The sequence below is a fragment of the Calonectris borealis genome, chromosome 22 (assembly GCF_964195595.1).
Source record: "Calonectris borealis chromosome 22, bCalBor7.hap1.2, whole genome shotgun sequence".
Classification (NCBI taxonomy): domain Eukaryota; kingdom Metazoa; phylum Chordata; class Aves; order Procellariiformes; family Procellariidae; genus Calonectris; species Calonectris borealis.
The window spans coordinates 4,817,831-4,839,129 of NC_134333.1; the positions used below are offsets into that span (position 1 = coordinate 4,817,831).

The 21,299-nt window shown below is 45.0% G+C and overlaps 1 protein-coding gene across 1 annotated transcript in view; it reads left to right on the plus strand.

Annotated features, from left to right (window-relative positions):
• Positions 1–1,836: 1,836 nt before the first annotated feature.
• WNT3 (Wnt family member 3) overlaps positions 1,837–21,299 on the plus strand; it is a 51,040-nt gene continuing 31,577 nt past the window's right edge. Inside the window, exon 1 of the mRNA XM_075171163.1 lies at positions 1,837–2,768. Within this exon, the coding sequence (XP_075027264.1) occupies positions 2,689–2,768 (80 nt within the window). The 5' untranslated portion in view covers positions 1,837–2,688. The remainder of the gene's footprint in view (positions 2,769–21,299) is intronic.

Below are 21,299 nucleotides of genomic sequence, written 5' to 3' on the forward strand. Positions count from 1 at the left end.
CAATGCACAACAACAAATAAAGTCTCTGGGGTTTGGGTCTTAGGTCACTTTCCCCCACTTGGCTGTCTGCAGAAGCAGCACTTTGTAGCTTCTTATTGGTTTGATTTATAAATCCTAGCATCAAGAAATGGATAAAGAGCACTTTGTAATGCTCCCCAGTGTCTGATGGACAGGAACATCCCAACTACCAAGACCTTGATGATGGGGAAATCCTTTTTCTCTGTTATCTGGCTGAGTGTCCACACATGGTCCAACCAATCATTCGATTCAGATTTCAAAAGCTTTCCCCAGCTGGATTTCTGCAGTGTGGGGATTTTTTTGTCCTTTTCCATGGGATGTCAGTCACCTGTGGTATCACCTCAGATATCTCACTTCAGTCTCTCCTTTTGCTGCCTCATTAACAGTTTGACATTTTAATGATGGAAATGCTTTCGCTCAGTACTTTTAATCCTTATTCTGTTTGTGCAGCTCCAAAACATCCACCAATAGAGGTACAAACCTGTGTAGCAATTTAAGGTCTGCTTTTGCTAGATAGACTTATAGGCTCTTTAGTGGCAATTCACATACTCCATGGCTTACTTTAACCAGTAAGTTAAAAGCCCGGGACCATTCCCTGGCACTGGAACCAGAGAGACAGGGACGCAGGACTGCCTTCATCCTTCTTGCTAAACTAATTTAACCTCCAGAAGAGGTGGGTCACATCTTAAGAGTCTATTTGGAATAGTTCCTGTTCCACACTAACCCCAAATTGTGCAAGTTGGTCAGGTCAGGCCCATGTCAGGGTCCATGCTTCATAGCTAAAAACATGGACAATAGAGTTCAAGAATTAGCGAAGATTCCCAGGTAGTGTTTAATTTAGTGGAACAGATTAAATCCAAATTTAATGTGTCTCCAAATGCTCATCTAAAAATCATCACTTTCTTAAACCCAAGTGATTGCGTTCAATAAAACATAGCTGGGTGCCAGGTAAGAGATTTGCCAGGATAGACTACACCCAATATACCCTTTGGAATTTGAAACCCCACAAGAGGAACAAGCCATGTTTAACATCTATGATGGGTCATAGACAGCTGGAAAACCCGTTGGACTAAGCCTGGAGAAGCTTGGCCACATAGTCCTTGCAGCAGATGCAGAGACTGATGAAGAGGTAAGGCGCAGAGCTGGAGGATGTCCTTTCTTGGAGGCATGATGGCCAGGAAACCAATTACCACTTATGAGAACAGCTCTGCACTAACTCAGTGTCCAAATACATTAAAATCTATAAGAAGTGGGAATCAAGAATGACAGAGGCATGAGGCAGGTGCATCCCAGTAATTAGATAGCAACAAGGAATGCATTTGTACCCAGAGCCTTAATAGCAGGAGAAGGTCTATAACTTTCAAAACCATGAGATGCATTGGGCTGCCCAAGATAGGACCTTGGACCTCTGTTATAGCCATTGCTCTGCAATAAATTGATTTGCTGGCTACTCCTAAAGCACCCAACCTCCAGATGGTTATAAACTGGGCAGCTCCACTGCAGGCAATAGAGCTGCGATGGTTGAGTATGCTTTATGAGCAAAAGCACCTTTTTTGACTTCTCCCGTTTCTTTGTCCCATTCTATTGAGTCACCCCCTAGATCTGCTACTCTGACACAATAGCTCCTGTAAAAACAGCGCCTCTAAGCAATAACAAGGATTTTCAAGGAAAATCTTTGTTGCATCTATTTGCAACATGCAACCTCTATAGAGAAGTGATAATGCTTGTGATTTTTGTTTTATGTATGTGGTTTTTTGATAATATTTTCATCTTCTGGCATCCAGAGATGCACTTCACAAGAAAGTAGTTAATGGGACATCTTCCCATCTGCCTGCTCCACTCTCGCCATGACATGGCATTCTTTCCTCAATAGAAAACCAGGCTGCCACTGCTTCCCCCCTCCATCCATCCCACCCACACGCTTTGAAGAACCTGGGCAGTGCAGATTTCATTTAAAGTTTATAACCAGTTTTGCCCACGTGGCTCACATCAACACTTTCAGAGGGTTATTCTGCCTCTTTGGTGCTCCCATTAGCTCTGTCTCCTGCAAGGGTTAATGTTCACCTCCCTCTCCATCTAAAGAGTAAGTTGTCTATCTCACCCCCACTGTGAGATTAAGCGCAATCACGGTCACCCTTCATCCTTACCTTGCAAAGTCTTGGCATGCCAAGCCAGAAGCAGTGTCTGTGCATCCTGGGTTTCTAAGTGAAATTAAAAAAAAACAGAAATAAAAAAATTTAAAAAAAAAAATTAAAAAAAAACACCACCAAAAATCTCACTGCCCCAGTAAAGTCTCTTGCAAAGAGGGTTTGTCTGTAGAAGCGAGGGCTAGGAACAAAGTTGTGGGGTGGAGGGGGAGGAGAGCATGATTGACAGCCCTGAGCTGAGACTCATCCCTTACCTTGGGCCATGCGGTCTGATTGGCTGCCTGCTGACATCCCCAAGCCCTGCACTTTTTAATAGACGCTTTTGGATGATCTACAGGGAAAAGGCTTGGAGAGGTGTGTTTCTGACAAGCCAGAAAGTCATCCGCACTACAAGGGACTTTGTTTAACTCTTTTTTTTTTTTTTTTTTTTTTTTTTCTGGAAGGAGGGGGATTCTTCATTTTTCGTACTTAATGTTTTTCTGAAAACTTCGCTGAGATTTTCCTCTTGCACCAGCCTGGACTAATGGATTACCACCTGCTTGGACTAATTTTATCTTTTCTCTTCAATGGCACAAAGGTCTTAGCCGGTTACCCAATTTGGTGGTAAGATTTCTTCCCCCCCTTCCCTCTTTCTATGATTGATTAATGAATTAATTAATTATTAACTATGGGATTTGTGTGTATGCGTGTTCCTTCCTTTTCACCCTTCGCCCTGCTGAGCTGGCCACGACTGCATGTTTGATTCTAAGCATAATTTCTTCAGATTTGACTGGTAATTAATGAAAAGTTTGGGGGTTATTTTTAAAGGGCAATGTCTAGGTTTCCCTTTGCGCAAATGGAGTCTTCCCCACCACTCTTAATTTCTCCATTTTCGTCACTGTAGCAATAGGCATTTGTTTTAGATGTAAAAGGATGCATTTTTATTTTCTTGTGCAATAGGAATTTTGTCTGTTGCATGACTGTGTAGCAGGTATTTTCTTCCTTTCTATTAAATTGTGATCAATCCTTTAAAAAAAATTTAATTCTATTTTCTTTTTGGCTGCTGCAGTTTTTGGACTTCTTTCTGTTCTTTTGTTGTATTCTGTCATGTGAATTTAGTCCAGCAAATAAGCTGAGAACGCAAATGGCACCTGAGAAAATATTCATTAGTAAAATTCCTCAAAGATGGATTTTTTTCTTTCTAATTATGGAAATGTCATTTATTTCCTTGCACCAACAATAAAAATAATTTTTAAAAGAATTGGTTATCTCTTATAACGTGGCTGATAAGAAACCTGAGTTATTTATTTTAAAAATAAATATAACAGTATATAAATAACTATATTAACAAAATGTAATCGGAAGCACTTTAGAACAAAAAATACAGAATAAAACATTTCAGGTCATTTAAATACAGCAGACAGCCAGTTGCATAACAGAATATTTCAGTTAATTTCCCTCTTTATCGTGTAGGATTTCTCATTGGAATATATCTTGTTAAGTTTCTGTTTGTGCCAGGTAGGGGCTGTAAGCCTAATGATCTGTAGGGCACAGAGAGAGATGTTGGAATTCGGTGCTACTGAGATTCTTGGGTTATTTTCGCCTTTCCAGAAAAGTCTTTTTTCTTATTACTGAATTAGATCCTTTCAGTGCCAACATGGAGATGGCAAGAAGTAGGTGGGAGTGAACTTGGAAATGGACTGCCATGTCTGGGAATATTTAGAAATCAGAAGGGAAAAGCTGATTTTTTTTTAATAATCCGCTTATTACCATGGACTTTGAGAATGAAAATGTGCAGTTCCAGTAGAGAAAGACTGAGAATACAATGAGAAGTCCACGCTCAGGAAACGTTTAAAAGCTACGCTGGTTCATGAAATGGCTAAATCACAGCATGTTTTCCTGAAGAATTAAATTATTTCCTCGCTCTGAGCGTGGCTGCCTAACTTCAGGATCTAAGCCTGGGGCAGGGGAGCCTACTGAAATATAGACCGCATCACTTTGATTCCTTACATCCCTTTTCTCCTTCATCTGGGGACCGGCGTGTCTGAACGGGGGTGCGCGGTGGGTTGTAGAACAGGCCAAAATTGCATGGCTGGATCTAAAGGCACGAATCTGCATGGGGCAACAGCACCTTGCCGCGACATCAGCTCTCCCAGGGTCTCACCAGCTCCTGACCTGCCTCAGGCTTTGATATAAATCGGGCTTTAATGCCTAAATCAAGGAGGGTTTTGACTCTCGGAGCGAGGAACCGAAATCCTCTTGACGAAAAGGTCTGGTTTTTTCCCTGTGAAGCAAAAATGTCCCCGTGAGCAAAATGTCTCTCCCTGTTTTCAGGAGAAGACGCTGCAGACAGGTGTCTGCCCCATGTCTTGCCTTCTCCAAAATCCCTACAAGTTAACCCAAAATGAACAATACAGAGGACATATAAGACAGAAACACCAGGGGCATGGCAAGCAGCAGAAAGGCAAGAAAGGAGGGAGTTGAACAAGCTATCCGCAGAATTTCATTCAATAGAACCGCATCTTGCATATTTTTTGGAGATTCTGGCAATACCAAAATGCCAGAGGGTGTCCACTGCACTGAAGGGATGAGATGCCCCACGTAGGGTTGACTGGCTATCAAAAACGGCATAGGTTTTAGAGGTTCCTTGAAGGCTGAGGGAGCAAAAGGGCAGAAATATGGGGGCCAGGGCTCCCTGGCTGCTCAGGCAGAGACAATGCTTCCCACGGCACACAAAATTAAATATCTCCTTCAGTCCCACTGAAGGCTTTGAATATCTGCTCTGTGGAGCTGAGATCTTATGTATAGTGTGCTCTAGCATGATGTGATATATACTCTTGAAAAAGCATCCTTTTCCAGTCGTCTTCCTGATCCTCTGATCTTTAGGCAGGCACAGAGCAGACTTTGGGGGATGAGTCCCACTTGCAGGGTTCAACACGCCCCAAAACAGGGGGAGGGAAGTAAAGATGGGGCACAGCATCAGCCCAGTCCCCTGCGCTGGGCTCCTGCACCCCTCCAGGCCAGGCTGGACAGGAGATCATCAGTGCTTCTTTATCCTCAGCTAAACCCATCTCTGCTAAATACGAGACCTTCTAGAACTCTGTTCATCTTGCAGGACCCCAAGACTGCTGACAGATAGTGCCCAGTCCTGCTGGTGCAACCTTTCTGGGTCTTTTTCTACTGTATAGGGAATATTTTGGCAGCAAAATCAAAACAGATCATTTCTGCTTTGGGGCATAAATGGGAAAAACATTTATGCCTGTAGTGGGGAGGAAGTGTCTGAATGTGCACGAGGAAAGGAAATGCAATGAGAACGGGGTCTCAGCACCTTGTAAATGAATTTAGGGGTGGCTGGAATAATCCGGCTGCTCCATAGTGCAGTCAGACAATGTCAGCAAGCACAACATCGATGACAGTAGGGTGGAAGGGATAAAAGCAAAAAGATGAAGCTGCTGAAGGTTTGCACTGAGTTGTATTTTTATGAGGGGCCAGGGAAGGATGCTAGCCACCTGGTTATATTATCTAGAGAGAGCATAACTCAACAGCAACCCTTCAGCTTGCACGCCATCATGTTGGAGGGTGGATCCTGCCCTTGGCCTCAGTGGTGAAATGTTATATGCAAGGCAGTGAGGCTCAAGCCCTCAGCTCCTGGCACGGGGAGCAGTCTGAACAGACGGCATGCAAAGGGAAGGACTTTGTGGTGCAAATACAGATCTGCAGTGTCCAGGCTTACTGGTGGCAGCGGGAAGGTGGAGGGACTGGGCTGCAAAGCCAAGAAGGGAGTTTGCAATCCAGCCTGTTTGATTGTTAGCAACTCCCTGACATCATCCTGTCCCTGACCAACTAGCGTTTTCCCAGGCAATGCCTGAGCAAGTTTCAGGGGTAGCACAGACCGTAGATGTAACCTTCAGTGAGCAGGGGTGGTATTTTGCCATAGGTCCAACCCTTCTTCACATGCTTCCATCCTATTACAGCAGTGAAAAGGAAACAAATGGGGCACAGATGGGAAAAGGTCATCTAAATGCTGCCTGCGAGAGTGCTGACAAGAGGAGCTGAAGCTAAAAAAGCTTCCTCAGATATGTATCCAACACTTATGCTGTCTGGGTTACTGCTGCTAAAAGAGAGGCAGAGAAGGAAGAGATGGAGAGATGTGGTGAGGCCACGGAGACCAGCACTGCTGCTCTTCCTGACCCTTCAGGGATGGCATAGATGGAAGTAAAGTGGGCAGCAGGGCTGTGGCTGGCACCCCTGCCCCACAGGCAGCAGTCATGGGTCATGGCAACAGCCTTTTTAGGTGCCAGCACAAGGGATGGTGGTGACACCAATCACTCCTGCGGTCATTTTTTTAATCCCGAATACCCTAATGACAGCATGGATAACAGAACATGTCTGAGTCATTGGGGTTGGGGGGGATCAAAGTGTGAAAGACTCAGTGCAGCATATAGACAGACTGATGGATGGGCCCAGAGCTTTCTGATAATGTCCTGAGAGAATTTAGATTAAAATCTAGCCCATGGCCAGAGCTGTGTCAGTGCAGGCCAACAGAGATATTGTGGCCCAGGAAACAACTAGAAACCGCTCCCGGGATGCTGATACATGTGCAGGGGCTAAAGAAGACAATCAGGGAGACAGCTCCACCCATGAACTGAGAATAAACACCAAATGGTCTCCTCTTCCATGAGCATCATTCACCAAGAAGTCTTGAAAACCTCTGGTGTGTCACTAGCCTGGAGAAAGGAGCCAGATTTGGAGTCATTGGTAAACAGGGAGTAAAACATTTAGCCCCACTTCTCTCATCATTCCTCAAGACATCGTATTAATCGGTCACTGCCCATAACTCTGACTCTCACCAAGTGCATCTTCCCATCCAGCATTCGTTGGTCTCTAAGCAGATGACTTGGCAACTAGAAGAATGGCTTTGTCCGTCATATGTTATTAAATTTTATTTCTATACCTTGGAAATGTTTTCAGGGGAAGCTGGAGGCTTTGGCAGCTGGCTGAGGATCCCAGTGGCCTTAGGCCCCTAGGAAGAGGCACATAGAAACTTAAAAACATGTTCTCACTGGTCCCACAGTAGCTTCCTCATTAGGAAAAACCTGTATGTGAAAACCATTTGCAGGTAGATGTAGTCTGAGGTGACATGTAACTTGTCTTCTTTAACTTTTAGTGTCTTACCTTGCTGGAATGAGTGGGAGACTTCATTCTCTTGGCAGTCTTGGGTTTTTTATTCTCTGAAGGTTCAAAACATTTATATCCTGTAGCCTGTGTTTTGTTATAGGCATGTGGCCCTTAAATCTTTATTCAAAAGGAATAAAATTGAAGTGCAGCATCAGACTACGAGAGTGGATTTCCTGATGCAAATCCAGCTGCTGTAGCACAACAAAGGAACAAAAAGACCCCACATATAATTTTCCTACAGCTTAAAATGCAGCCAGTTCTGGGGAAAAATGACTAAGATAATGATGGAGTTTGTCAGTGACAGAGCTGACGGCACTTACCATGCAAGCCCAGAGGTGCTGCTCTGGCTCCTGGTCTGGCACACGAAGCCAAAGCACCTCCACCAGCAGCCTGCGCTGGCACGTGAAGCTCTAAACTGGAAGAGCTGATGCATAAACCACACATCGCCTTCTGCTGACACTGCTGGAGGGGCGTTAACACCCGCCGGCGGCTGGTGGGTAATGCCGCAGACTGCTGCCCTTAGATGTGTCAAAGCTTGTCTGCCAGAGCTGTAGGTGAAGCTACCTGGGGATTGCAGTGAGGCCAGAGGTAATGATCAGAGATGCTGGGGTGACGCGTGGCTGCTCATGAAAACAGTTGTCAATAGCTAAATGGCCACAAGCATTCAGGATCTTCTTTATGCCACAAGCATAAAGGTCTTCTTCAGCATTTTCCACAGGCAGGCATGGCCCATGGGAATCCATATCACCACCCTGCCAAATGGAATGGTTAGTCCACGCCATGAAAGCAAGAGCTTTCCATGATCAAGCTGAAATTCAGATTCGTTGTCTGTCCTGTACAGCAAACAGACATGGGCAGCCCTAATCATTGCCAGAGGAGAGCTTTCTGAGGATGTACAGCCTTGTGAACCTCAACATCCTCCAGGTCTTGGCAGAGTGTTAGCATGGCCAGGTAGCATCTCTTGATGATTTTCTCTTTCGCCTACATGGCAGAGTGCAGTGCAGTGGAGTCCTGAGTTTGGTAACAGCTTCAAAATGCTACTAGAACACAGCAGTAAAGAGCAATAAGAAACGTACACATTTCCCTAAATATCAGGAAGCCTCATTCCTTCGAAAACTAACCACTCATGTCTCATGGAGTGTCCCAGCCCAGAGATCCACTCTGTCCTGCAGGGCCAACACAAGCCTGGAGCCAGATGAACATAAGGAGAAAGGCTCTGACTCACAAACTTAAAAGTGTTTCTGCCCTTAAGCCAGAAATCTCTGTTACCATTCTTTTAACTAAATTTAGAAGTAAATTTAAGCGGTGACAAAGAGCTTTTAAGAGGCTGTTTAATTGCAAACTGATTGCTTTTCATTTGAATTGTTCATTAAAAGCAGTATTTGACAAAGTGAAGCATCTGCCTAAGGAACCCTGTGCAAGAGCACTGGAAATTCAGGGGGGAATTCTGGCCACCCGGTACTCTTAGCTCAGGGCTGGCTGCAGGGTGTTGGGGATGCTGGAGGCCACCAGCGAGCAAATTCACATACCAGCCGTTCTACATGCTGACTTGCTTCCCCAGCTATGTGTCAACACTCACCTTGATGTGGTCAGGTAGACACTTCACACCCCACCAACACAGTTGTGTGTATGCAGGCGGGGAACCGGTGACAGTGATTACCAGCAGGATTATGAACCCACAGTTGTGCTCATCCCAAACAAAATGAAGTGCATGCTGGGCTACCTTGGGAGGAGGAGTGTGGGCAGCAGATTGAGGGGAGCTGTCATCCTCTGCTTGGCATTTGGGGCACTTGTAATACTGTGTTGAGAAGTGCCCCCCCTGCTCCCAGCTCAAGAGGGATGTAGAGAAACTGGAGAGTAGCCAGTGGATGCTTCCAAGGTGGTAAGGATCTGGGGCACAGGGCTCACCAGGAAAGACGGTGGGACCTGGGCTCATTTAGTCTGGCCAAGAGAAGACTGAGGGCTGTTCAACAGCAGCCTATGGCTTCTTGAAGGGCTCTTACAAATACGATAGAGCCAATCTTTTCTCCATAGTTCCAGGCAATATAGCAAAGGGCAATTGCCACAAGCTGGGACTTCAAAGGTTCATGATTGCATGAGACCCTCCTTGCTCCAGGGTGGTGTGGCCTGGAGCCAGGTGCCCGTGGAGATGAGGAGGCTCCCTCCTCCTGGACATTTGCAGGACTCAGCTGCACGAAGCCCTGGTGACCCTGGGCTGGTGCTGGGGAGTGTCCTACTCTGAGCAGGTTGTTGGACTAGAGATCTCCAGCAATCCTCTCAGCCATCATTTCTGTGACTTGAGACGCCCTTTGCTGAGGCCAACAGCAGTGCTACAAAAGATGCAAAGTGTTAGACAGTTCCTGGATTACTCAATCCTAAGCGTATGTCTAACAGGCAGTGGGACCTTCATTAGGACCCTGAACACAACTGAGGACCTCTCATCCATGTGACAGCTCAAGGCTTACAATGGCAACATACGGCCCAACACACACGTGCCAAGGAGAAACCTGACGGTCACTCATGTCACCCTTGCAATATGCTACACATCTTCTGTGCCCAGATATGAGTCATTGCCACTCCAACTAGGTCATCAGAGGTCTTTAGCTAATGCTTTCTCACTGCATTTATCTTGGCTCTGTTGCTTTCCAGCTCCTGCACCGCAGTCACTGCTCTACTGGGTGGGTGAGCCAAGGAGAGATGCAAGAAAGCCTTCAGCCCTTCCTCCCTCCCTGTAGGCACGGTACAGACCTGGGCAGTTTGAACCCTCAGAGGACGTGACTCTGAGGTCACTTCCGACTTTTAAATTACACTTTCGTAATTTAGCTGACACTCTGAGGGCTCTTGATTTCCACTGCTGTCCTCAAGGCCCAGTGAACACTGCCCACATACTCACCAGGGCTGGTAGCCGGGAAGTAGAAGGTTTTCTTCCACCTGACACTGGTGATAGGGCCTCAGTGATGCTCATCAGGCCTTTCCACTGCCAAGTCGAACAGTTCAACCTAAACTAGTGGCTGGATTTTGTATGGAAAGGCAGGAAAATATCCAAGTGGCCAGTTTTAAAGAACTAAAAAGTTAACATTAAATATGAAATAATAAAGATTAAATAATTGTGCTGTGTATTGAAAATATGCAGATATAATGCACAGCACTTTCAGTTGTCTCTGTCATGTATTCAACTGAAAAATGTCTTCATCTGATGTGTGCTACAAATCTCAGTTTCTAAGGCTCACCAGCAGACAGGCCAGCCATCTAGAAATACACCTCATCTACTGTTCAGACACAGAAGCTGTTGGTCCATCTGCCGACAGAAATCTCAATGTGAAGAAGAGTGCAGTACCCCTCTCGCATCATGAGAACCGAGCTGCCTTAATCAATGTATGCTTAAAATACAAAAATCGTAGTCAGTTGGGTTAGCAATGGTATTTGTTTAGATACATCTCACTGCTAACACTTTCTTGACCTTGAAAATCCAATTTGCCTGACTTGTGTTGAGCCAAAGTAGTGTCTATGGCGATTTGGCTCGACTTGAGCCTGTTTTGAAATTTTTGCCAGGCCTGAGTGAAACATCCTAGGCACGTCTTAGCAGCTGCTAGTTGCTGTCTTCCCACTGACTAGTGTTTGGTTGGTTTTAATATGTGACGGCATATCAAATATGGAATGTTTCTGAGCATTAAAATAGCAAGAATTCTGGATTCAGGGTCCAGCCATTCAGCAATGTGGACATACTCAAAGTCCTTGATGAAAGTCAAGGCCTTTGTGCATCCAAGAAATACTTCTGAGTAGCTATTATCATTTTTACAACATTATGAAGCTCATACCAAAAACTTTTTGAAGATGGATTCGTGGATTTAATTTTTGTGTCCATATGGATAGGATCATGTCTTGGGAGGTACGGTCAAACCTGGAAATAAAAATCCAGTAGGCTGGCATTCCTTCTTTATTTAAGCACACTCTTACTCTCAGTTTCCTAAAGGCAATGGCTCTAAATGGAGCTTGTAGTGGAAATCATGCCCAAACTGACATAGCTCTAAAAGGTTATAAGGTACTTCTTAAAATAATAGTCTATGGCAAGAGAATTCCGATGGGATTTCTCTCCCAGAAAGGTAGGATCCTACTGTATGCAAATCACCAAGGCACAGTCTGCTGCCTATGGAAAGATGCTACCTCTCTATAAGGTAGACCTCCAGAAAGTCTATCTTAGGTCTGATCTTGGAAATGAAATCACCTGGACTCTTTCCTCTGTTGGTAGACAGAACCACACAAGGACTGCAGACTAGACACCTATTTTCCATTGGCTGTTGTCGGGATGAGACAAATCTGGTGTTCTTCATCTCCTGCATATGTCTATAATCTCATTTTTCTTCAGTTCTCAATACCGCTCAGTGGGTCAATCGGTGATTTTCCCAAAAGATCTGAAATGGGAAGGATTTGTCAGGAGCTTGGCTGTATAATTTACATACCCCATATATAGACAGTTACAGCTCATGTTCCTTAAATTACTCAAAGTTTAATTTTAGCCTTCTGTTGGCAGATGCAATCTTATTTTTGCTGACCTGATCTGAGGTTCATTTTGTATCTACAAATGGAAGTGTTTTAATGTTACTCAAGTTTGGAGGTAATATTATAGTGATACTGAATGTAATTAAAACTTCTGATATAGGGGGGTATCAGACAATATTATTTAAGGTTGTTTAGTGGAAGTTTCAGGATAAAGACCATATCAGGAGTGTGACATGGTGAAAACCAGATCTCAGGACCAACCATGGGGCACAGGCTGAAAAACATTGTGTTATGATCAACACCTAGTGCCTTTTTAACACTGTCTATGCATTGACTGCGTGTGAATTTACAGCTTTTCCTCTGATAATACTTGGAAAGAAAGCTTAGGGCTAGGCATATCTTGAGAGTTACCACCTCCTCCCGTCCAGGAGCACTGTGTTTCTTACTATTTACTCTGACCAGGAGCGTAGCCAGGACTCCTTAAAAATTCAAAACTAACCCCAAAACAGAAGATATTTGCAAACCACTGGGTAAGGCAGTGGTCCTTTACAAATATATCTTGTCTCCCTTGTCTAACACGTTACCCTAGCTGGAGCATGCCTGTTTCCAGACCATACACCCATCCAACATATTTAATAGACAGATAGGCTAGTGCTGACGCAGGTTAGACAAGAAAACCTCCACCGCCACCTAAGAAAGAAACAGTGAGCCATCCTTGGCTGAAAGGGTTTCTACTGCACAGGCTTGAAAAATTGAATATTTACCCTGTAACAACAAAAATGTTGATCACTAGGACTGTTACTGTAGTTGCTTAGCCATCTTTGAAAACACAAAAGAACTATGCTTTGATAAGCAAATTTGCTATGATAAAGGAGCCAAACTCTTTCTAATTCCTTTTCTAAAGATAGGTTTCCTGATTTGCTAATTTGCTAATTTGTCTTTTTCACAATTCTCTGAACCTGTCTGGTTTTAATTAATCTTACAAATCTAATCAAGTCTAACTGGCACCTTTCCCAGTAGTTGCACCTTTCATTTTTGAATGAGAAACACTTTCCCTGAGCCACTCTAGCATCGCATTAGCTCAGACACTGGAGATCTTCCTCCACCTTTTCAGCAAATAGACCCTCTGAGTTTAAAACAGAAGGGGTTAGTGTTAGCTGATAAACTTCTGATTTTTTTATTCTGCTCCCATTTCTATGTCTCATACTCATCCAATTTTCCTGCAGTTACTTTTTAGCAATTGTGAAGAATTATAATTAAGAAATTTGCAGTGATCCTTGAAAACTGTCACAGGGGCTTTTCATAGCTCCAATGGAGTCCTAACAAGTGCCACTCAATTCCTTACTCCTTATTCCTCTCCTCCCACTGGAAATATCTGCAGCACAGGTAGCTTCATCTTAGCTAGTTGCCTTACTGACAATGGCACATTTGCAGCATGGGTTTTACTTGCAGAGGTCTGAGATGAGATGAGTGCTTATTTTGCTCCCTGGACTATGGTGGCCAACCAGGACAATGCTCTCAGTTGAAACGCCTGCCGTCCGTCAGATGACTCCCATCGTCTGCATGTACAATACAGCTGGGTACAGACTTATCTGCCAACCTCATAAAATTATTTATTTTCTTGTAGGAGTCACTGTTTCAGCCTCCAGCTCAGACTTCAGCCAATAGCACAGACATCCATGCCTCAGCCGTGCAATTCCCTCATCACTGATCTGTTTTTCACCTGATTTCCTAATATGTGCTTCCCATGATTGCTGATGCTTTCAATAGTTATATTTTTCTGTTGTTTTCATTGTTGTAAAAGATTTTCATTTGTCTTTTTAAATTCTAACTGATTGTTGCATTGTATGTGCTCTGGCCTCATTATCTTTGGTATCTTTGTTGCCTTTGCCTCAAACCAAGGCAACAGTGGTGCAATGTTCAGGATCACAGTTTTGGAGACTTAAGTTCTACCAAAATCCCTGAAGGAGTCTCACCCCATGTCCACTGGGGCCATGTCTGCAGATTTCACAGTCTTATCATGAACAGTGGTCTCATACCTTAAGGGCAACCCTTATTCAACCTTTGATCAGATAAATGAGAGCTTGCACAAAGGCACCACAAGGAGAATTAGAAGCAGCCAGACAATAGGGAGACACACTGGGGATAGCGCTATCATCTACATGCTAAATGGTCTAGTTCTTGAAGTTCTTGAAAATCAGTCTTTTATACCCAGAGGACACGGGTGAGCGTCCCCAGAGGTTCAGAAATGATGTTACTCCATTTAGCTCTGCTGTCTATAAGCGCAGCTGTTCCCAGAGCCGAGGCAGACATGCATTGCTGCAGTGGTGTCTCCTACCATAGCACTAGTACTAATGCTACTCTACTTACCTGCACTGCAGTAACTACTTTTGTTTAGTCCAATCCAGGCAGCCTGGCTTAATACAGCATCCATGGTCCTAACGGTCTATGAGCCTTGCGTCTTTGGTGTCCAACCCTGCCTGAGTTTTAGTTGTGCTTTTCTCTTATTCCATTCAGCCCAGCATCCAGAAAGCTGGACTGTGAAACACGGCTTGGTGACAGCTGATGAGGCTTGTCCATGTATTAGGTTTTGGTGGAGAAAACACTTGAGTTCTACTTTGAGCCTTGAGACCTTGGCTATTACATGTGTGTTGTTTTTGCTGCATGGGTGGAAACCATACATAAACTGGAAAAACAGCTTTCTGATGTGGTTTTGAATATTGTGAATTCAAGGCTTGCTGGTAACCCATGAGAAATGAGCAACTGGGTGTAAAAAATCTCCACAGAGTACTGGAATGACTTACATATTAAAAAACTTTTCTGTAGGGAAAGATGTAGGTGTTCAAATAACATTTGCTTTGGGGTTGTGTTTTTAGCCTTTGTTTCTTGAGTCATATCATGCTCCAGGGTATCACTAACAAATTTTCAGTAATAAGTCAACGGCCCAGTTCTGCCTGGCCTTACACATTATATCACCTAATAGAGGGTCCCCATCCCTCCACCCAGTTCCCCAGGATGCTTTGAACTCAGTTAAGCTCAATATAGCTGGAAAATAAGCCAGAAAAAAATACCAGATCCCTAATGATTAAAAAGAGGAAATTCCTGGGCAAAATTTGTGGGCAATAATCAAATCTTTAAGAACAGATATTAATTTTTCAGATTTATTCTTCTCTATTCCTGACCAAAAAGTCTAGGAGGAAAGGCTATTTCCCATGACTCCAAATCACATTATTTGTTAAAAAAATATGGAAAAGGTAATTTTTTTACATTGGTAAGGAGTTGGCAGTAGAGTTTTGCAAGGACACACAGTGTCCAACATATTGAAAAGGATTGCAGCAGGGAAACAGTGATGTGACGAAGTTTGCAGATGTAACACATTGCTCAGATTGGTCCAACAGATGACCACAGAAGACAGGAATGAATAACACTCAATGGATAATAAAAAGGCAGATTAGTTGCAAATGACTGTGAAGTAATGTAAATTGAGAAAAGGATCCCCAATCTGCACAACATTGATATAGGTTGATACAGACTTTCTATTACAACCACCTTGGAAATGGACTTTATTATGAACAGTTCAGTGCTCAGTAATCAACATGTAGAACTGTACAACATCTACAAGCTTTGCACCTTGTTGCTCACTCCCTTGCCCAGATTTTTGGGAACACATTGGTTGATAGGTGATAGAAAAGGTCTGTTAGGAGCTGTTGCTGGATTTGTTCTCAAAACAGAAAATATCAGCATGTCATTATTTCAGTCCAAGGCTCATGGATCCTGAGGTCTGTTTGCAATCTGATCATTGATTTCCCAAAAATGTTATATAAAATGAGAAAAACACACAGACAAGCCAACAGCAACAAGGAAAGAGAGGTGTTGAATGGTTTCAGAGGAGGAGACAATACTTAACTTAGATTTGTAGCTTGGAGAAAGACAATTACAAGTGAATCCAATATGGACCTTGCAGACCATGAATGATGACAAGGGTGTGCCTAGGAAAATATGTTTATTTCTCAGGGTATAAGAACCTGTTGTGGGTTAACCCAGAAAGGCAGCTAAGCACCACACAGCCGCTTACTCCCTGCCAGCAGGATGGGGAGAGAATCTGAAGGGTAAAAGTACAAAAACTCATGGATTGAGATAGAGACAGTTTAATAGATAAAGCAAAAGCTGCATGCACAAGCAAAGCAAAATAAGGAATTCATTCAATACTTCCCATCAGCAGGCAGTTGTTCAGCAGGGCTAAAAGCAGGGCTCCATCATGTGTAACACGATGACACGGAAAGACAAACGCCGTAACTCCAAATGTCCCCACTTCCTCCTTCCTCCCCCAGCTTTTTGGTTAGTTGGTAATTTATCATACAGTGGGGCCTCTTCAGCATGACTCACCTGACCTGGTGATGCTCCAAAATTTCTGCCTTCTGGCCAGTCTATGATCAATTCCAGGATTCCCGGGTCATCAAGGTTTCCCATTCAAGCCCATTGCGCGATCAGTGCAATCCACTTACTCCATGTAGCGTCGGTTGCGTGATGCATGATGCACACCCGCCCTTTGAACGTCCAGCCCAGCACCGGCAATCGAGGTGCCAGGAGGAGCTGCGCTTCAGTACCAACCACTTCTGAAGTGGCTCAAACCCCTTCATATGCTGCCAATATCTCTTTTTCATTTGGAGGGTGTAAATCACGTTTCTCACCTCTTGTCCTGTCTGGACTGGCCCAAGGGCTACCACACAAACTGTCTCCTGTTTAATTTGTTCAATTTGTTTATAATTTGCTCCCCAATGAAATTATTGGCCCTTGGGTTTAAAACGAACTGAGAGAAGTGTGTAATTAGATTGTGGAACTTGTTCCCAGGAAGCACCAGGGAGGCTACATATACCATGGAGTGAGAAGTGGTTTGGAAAAAATTACTGAGAATGACTCCACCGGTCATCCTTAAGCATGATAGTCCAGAGCTCAGCTTCAACTCGGGAAATCCCACAGCCCATCACTGCTGGAACCCACATATACTGGGCAAAGCCATCTTTTACCCTTGCCTTGTTTCTCATGGTGTTTCCCTACATAGCTGAGAATACTTACGAAGGAGGGAGCACACTGGGTACGCTGACCTTTGGAGCAGACCCAGTGTGTCAGCTGGTTCAATATTTTCTGCAATATTCATGGCAGTTTGTGTCACATCTTTCTAGAGCCCAGTACCCTTCCTCTCTGAGTGCTGCTTTGCTCTCCATGGAAAGAGGATGGCAGAGACATAATTTTCCACCACAATAAACCACCAGGACTAATTCTAGATCTGTTTTCCAAAAGATTCAATTTGGCGTTTCTACGTTGTGTCTGACATAAAACACTTTAAGATCCAGTTCACCCAGATGAGACAGAACTAGGTGCCTTAGTCTCATCTATACGGCCCAGGATGGGCAGAGCCAAGCTCAGTGTGAGACCATGGCACTCACTGTCTCCTCCTAGGCCAGGGTATGTTCTTTTTAGGGTAATCTCAGGCTGTTTATAGGAGCAGAATCACCTGTTACCTGCAATCTTGGTCTCAGGACACAGTGAAGGACTCTCCAAAGAGAGGCAACCCAGGCATTCATCTTAGATCACAACCCAAATTACGGGACAGCTGGATGGATGTCATAATTCTCATACACGGTGTTCAACTGGATGTTCCCATAATATCTAAGCATTGGGCAGACGCTTTTCAATGCCAAAGTTGGTGGCTCACAGTGGGTGATTTCCAGGTGGTTGGCACTAACCACTTACTGAGGTTAGCCACCACTAAAGCCTCTCCAAAGCAACACCCCAAACTGGAGGCATGTGGAGAGGGCTTGGCTGACCAATGGGGGATGACCAGCATCCCTGCTGGCCTGGGTAGAGAGGTCTCTTTTCCTTCCCTCCATTTCTGTGATGCTCCAGTCTGGATTGAGTGTCCCATCACCTCCTCCTCCCTGGTAGGAAATATTTCCCTCCATCAGGACCAGCCTTGGGGAAGAGGCAGGAAAGGAAGGCAAATCCGAGTGGTGGGTTATCCCTCTGCTGGGAATGCCTCGCAGGCAGGACTGGCAGTGGGAGGCTTGGCAAGGGAGCAGCAGCACTGACAAATGAGGTGGCCTTGGTCGCACGCGGTGCGTATGCAAATCCACAACCCTGCCAGGACTCGCCGATTTGGAGCGAGCAAGTCTCCAAACAAATTTCAGCGTCTTTTTCTCTTTGGAGGAAAGGTTTTGCGGTGCTGAAAATCTTGCTGTGTTTATTGCAGTCACAGCCTGGAAGCCTCCATTTGCATATGCAAATCATATGCATTTATGTAAATTCATGGGTGAATAATATTATCACAGTCCCTGCAGAATAGATTCTCTCCCATGGCAAATCACTTGATTGTGTTTTCTAAACTGAGAGTGACATTGCTTTGACCAGGCATTACGGAACATAACATTTATATCTGATACACGAAACAATAAAGGACCCCAGTTCCTGGACACACACCCTTGTCAGCAACTTTATTCAGGCTGCATTCGTTAGGAAGAGAAGCAGATTCCAGCTCCCAAGCCCTGCCCGCCCCCCATCCTTCCAGCATTTGCTGGCAAATAAGTCAGAGCCGAACCATGTGCGATGCCAAGACAAAGGGGTGGAGGCAGATGCCAAATCACTTTCAAGCCCATGACAGAGCCCTGAGTCACCCAAACTGGAGCAGCTCTCCCAGAATGGGCTCATCTTACAAAAGTGCTGTTGCTGCAGCAACACTAATCCACACGCCAGTGGGCAGAGAGATAATGTAAGGGATGCAACAGCAGATTCGTTTGCTCAACGCCATGCTCAGACAAGGGGAAATTATAGTAATATAGAGGGATCTGCTTGCTCTGTTACGAAGCCCTTTGTTGTGGGGTCTCCTCAGGCAAAGGGCTTCTGACATTAGAGGGAACAGGTCCTAGTGCAGGCGAACGGCTCAGGTCCGATCCCGCTTTCTGCTCTCTGGCTGGGCAATCCCACGAACCGAGCGAGAGGGGGATTTGAGAAAGCTCCCTTTGCTGTCTGGGCTGGGAGAGGGACTTCTCCACAAGGCCACTTGAGACCCTAAGGTCTCCATTGGACCATGTATCATGCCCAGTCTGGTCTGAGGAGCTTGCAGGTCCTGTCCCCAATTCCTCCCTAGCAATTGCTCATGTCACCAGCAGGCTCCAAGGCCATCAGTGCTGCAGCAATGACCCCTCTCTGCACACCCCTCCTGTCCTGCTCTGCTCCGGGGACTGCCTTGCTCCTGCACAGTAAGGAAGGTGCTTCTAGGGCCAGGCGGGCAGGGTGGTCACCATCACCAAAGCCTAGTAAGTGGGGTAATATGAAAAATGTATGTAAATGTGAACATTGGCTGATTGGGTCAGTTGAGGAAAAACCTCAGGAAGTTACACCAGACTTGGGGTGGGCTAATTGTGCCTCTTGCTGCCTGCTCACTCAACCCATGATCAAGCAAGTGGGGAAAGCCAATTGTCCCACCAGTGGGGCTGGAATTGGCCTTTGCCAATTGGCTCAGACTTGCCCAGCTCAGAAAGCAGAAGTACGTCTGGGGAGGAAGCAGCGGTCACCCAACAATAAGGAAAAAGGACCGCAAGAACAGAGAGTGGCTGGTGATGTGTTACTGTGGAAGCACCGAGCATGATGGATGTGGAGGTCAGGATCATGCAGAAAGAGACCGGCTTCAAGGGAGTAAAAGCAATATGGAGAATGCAAAGAGGGTTGGCAGTAGCAAAGAACATGGGGCCGGGCTGTCCCTTCAAGGACGTGGGCAGGACAGCTGAGGATAAAGTATGTCAAATGACTCAGGAGAGAAAAACAGAGCTGGAGCTTTAAAGGGAGGGGACGTTGCTCACGACACAAATAGCAAGAGATGCATGAAGACCAGGAGGTAGAAGAAGAAACCTTTCAGTACCTGGAATAGGGCTCGGAGGTAGAGGAGGAGGGGAAGGGATGGTTGGGCACAGAAAAGCAGAGGTGTGGGTGAGATGAGAAGAGGAGAGATAGTTAAGATTACAGTAGGACGCAAGAGGGTTGCGATGAGTAACAGATCAAAGGGAAGGAGGAAAGTCTAGGGCAGGAGGTTTATGGAGGAAGAAAGCTGTGACTAAAGGGAGTGTGAATGCAAGACGTTTTTGGGATGAGACATTCTCCCATCAGAAAGAGAATGGTTTTTAGGGTTGGATTTTCAACAGGTGATATTGGGTGATCATACCCAAACTGGAAACAAGAGGTTTTCTAGGCCAGATGTTAAAAAAGCACGAGGTCAGGAAGTTTGAGATTTTTACCTTCCCAATTCCTATCTCAGTGCTGACTGGGGAGGACACAGGAAGGAAAGAGGAGAAATGAGAGATAAGGAGGAAGGTAAGGAGAACTGCCCAGGCAGCTGTGCTGGCTCTGGACAGACAGATGACATTTCCAGCTCCCAACTGTCTAAGAAAGCTCAACCAGGCAAATGGGTAGGAGTGGTTACAAGAATCATTGTCTTTGTGGCAATGGCATTCAAACCATCTACTATATCCTTTTTCTCTTTGCGCTCTTCCCCTTCGCCACCCCGCCATATGTCTCTCCATCCTCCCCTCATAGCGTGATGAATCCCAGAAGTGTATCAGTCTGATCTGTCCCTAAAGCCCCACAGCAACGCTTCTGGTCCTTCATCATTAAATCCATGGTGTGTTGGCAAAGAACTAAATATTTAGTCACAGAATCAAGGAATAGCTGAGGTTGGAAGTGACCTCTGGAGATCATCTAGCTCAACCCACCTGCTCAAAGCAGGGTCAAATAGAGCAGGTTGCCCAGGTCTGTGTCCAGTTGGGTTATGAGTATCTCTAAGCATGAAGTCTCCACAAGCTTTCTAGGTAACCTGTTCCAATGTTCAGCCATCCTCACAGTAAAAAAGAGTTTTCATATGTTCGGACAGAATTTCGTGTGTTTCAGTTTGTTCTCATTGTCCCTTGTCCTGTCATTAGATACCACTCAGAAGAGTCTGGCTGCACCTTCTCTAGTCTCTCCCACCAGTTATTTATACACATTGACAAGATCTCTCCAGGGCTTTCTTTTCTCCTGGCTACACGGTCCCAGCTCTCATAGTCTCTCCTTGTATGTCAGATGCTCCAATCCCAAAACATCTCTGCTCCTCCATCAGCTGTACAGATGTTGGCCATGCCTCCGTGCAGGCCAACGAGGAGATCATTTAAATGCTCTTTAGTCCTCTAACCTCCCACACAACGTCTAGGATTGCAAGGCAGCGCTAAATGCTCACCTGCTGGACTTCTTTAACTCCACCCATTCCACGTCTCATACTCTGAATCTGCTCTTATCTTAACAGAAAAGTCCCTTGTTACCCAGAAGCCCAAATGCCGCTTCACTTACCTACATAATTTACCTGCACAAGCATTTGTGTGTGCAGAGATAGAGGTACTGTGAGACCCCAGCTCCTCCCTGGGTGAGTCTGTTCACTGAGCGTCGTTATTTCTG